Raw genomic sequence first — 1,893 nt, forward strand, 5'->3', positions numbered from 1 at the left:
GAGGCTGCACAGATGGCCTTCTATGCCCTCTGACCCCCAACAGCCCTCTGGCCCTCTCCGTGCCCAGGGTGAGACCCAGATGTGCCCGGACGAGACCCCCAGACCGAGGGACGAGATGCCCACCCCACTCCATGGACTCTAGAGCACACGCTGTGGAGGCCCCGCTGTGAGGAGCCACCTCCGCAGGCCTGTGTTAGGGACAAGATGTCTCCCTCACTGTCCTTAGTGCTCTCAAAGGCACAGGCTGTCACAGCTGCGCCGAGCTCCCTGGGGGTCTCAGACAGTTCGCGTCACCCGGGTGCAGCACAGGCCCAGGGATGTGCAGGGGACGTTGCCACGGACAGGCTGGGCCGGGCAGCTGACCGTGGGTGTGGCCACAACACGCTGCTGACTGGGCCAGAGCCGCCGTCCCCGGGGCTCAGTGCAGGACAGCGTGGTGCCTGCTTCAGCTGCGTGCGGCCCTGCAAAGGTCCACTAGGGCCCATGGCCTTCGGACCTTCTAGCAAGTTCTGAAGGAGCTTTGGCATGTCCTTCTTAGTCACTTGCAGATCCAGGCCCGGTTTGCTCTCTGTCCCTGTCACAGTCTGACCGTGTGGCCTGGGAGTCGGTTCTCCTATTTTGCAGGGACAACTGGCCTTGCTGTCCCCAGGGAGGGGTGGGGCCAGCTCTGCCAAAGTGACTGACGAGCCAGCGTGGACGGAGCCGACCCTCGAATCACACTGACCTTGTCCTGCCCAGGCCGAGCTCGCAGTCCAGCCTGCAGCCCCCGGTGCCACTCGGGGCTCCTCTCTGCATCTCTGGGTCTGTCACGGAGGGGGTTTCGGGGCCTCCAGCTTTGGGGCAACATGGAGAAAAAGAGTCTTCGGCCAGAGCTGAAAATGGCCCAGGAAGCTGCAGAGGAACCGGAACCAGGGGAAGAATCGCAGGAAGAATCAGACGCACGCGGCGGGTCCGCCCTGCGCCCTGGGCGTCTGCGCCTGGCCGCACGTGGCGCAGGCGCTGTTGAAACACGGCCCCCCACCCCTCTGAGGCCTGTGTGGTCCCCGCGCTCCAGCCTGGACTCCCAACAGGAACGCTGGGCGGGGAACGTCAGGAGAGTCCCCATGACGTGCCCCCCTTCCCTCCGCCTCCTGCATGGGGACAAGACAGCGATGTTCCATCCTCAGACACTCAGAACAGGAACGCCCGGCGGGAGGAGCACCTGGGAGGGTCTGGCAGGGAGGCCCACGTCCCCGGTCCCGATGACCTCGATTGTGCTGGGCACCCAGAGAAGCAGGGGCTGGCTGGCCCTGCCCGAGGCGACCTGGACCCCAACCCAGTGGGTTTTAGAGGGACGGGAGGGAGCTTCCTACCTCACGTGGACGGCCGGGGGCGCCTCTCAGCTGCCTGATGACGAGAGAGCCCATCAGGTGGCACGTGCCCCCGACAGCTCCAGGCTGGAAGAGGGACAGTGAGACCCGGTGTGCCACGAGCCCGGGGCAGCGTCGCCCAGCAGAGGGGCAGGTGGGCAGGAAGGCGGGACAGGCAGGTGGCACAGGCTGGCGGGTAGGTGGGCAGATGGGAAGGCGGGCAGGTGTGGGGCGCGGGGCGCAGGCCGCCCGGGCCACCCGGTCACTTTCCCTTGAGGACATTCTCAGGGTTTGACCAGTGCTCCGGGAAAGGCAGCAGCGGCCCAGACTCTGTGCCAAGTCCCAACGAGTGCTTTCTGTGTTTTCCTAAAGTTCCTCCAGGGTCGCCCTGGCAACCGCAGGCTGCACCCGCAGTGGGAGGGGAAGTACTGAGTTTGAGAAAGTGGAGCAAGGTCATTTTATCTTTGCAAAAAGGGAGACAGGAAAGGATCAGCTGTGGACAGGGTCACCGTACACGCTGTGGACGGGGTCACCGTACACGCTG

The 1,893-nt window shown here is 65.0% G+C and overlaps 1 protein-coding gene across 1 annotated transcript in view; it reads right to left on the reverse strand.

Moving 5' to 3' along the window:
* The window catches only part of PKD1L1 (polycystin 1 like 1, transient receptor potential channel interacting), a 76,559-nt gene that overhangs the window by 23,565 nt on the left and 51,101 nt on the right, over positions 1-1,893 (reverse strand). The window contains 2 exon segments of the mRNA XM_039847124.1: positions 725-1,091; positions 1,358-1,436. Of these exon segments, the coding sequence (XP_039703058.1) occupies positions 725-1,091; positions 1,358-1,436 (446 nt within the window).

This window comes from Pteropus medius, unplaced genomic scaffold, assembly GCF_902729225.1.
Source record: "Pteropus medius unplaced genomic scaffold, Ma_sr-lr_union100, whole genome shotgun sequence".
Classification (NCBI taxonomy): Eukaryota; Metazoa; Chordata; class Mammalia; order Chiroptera; family Pteropodidae; genus Pteropus; species Pteropus medius.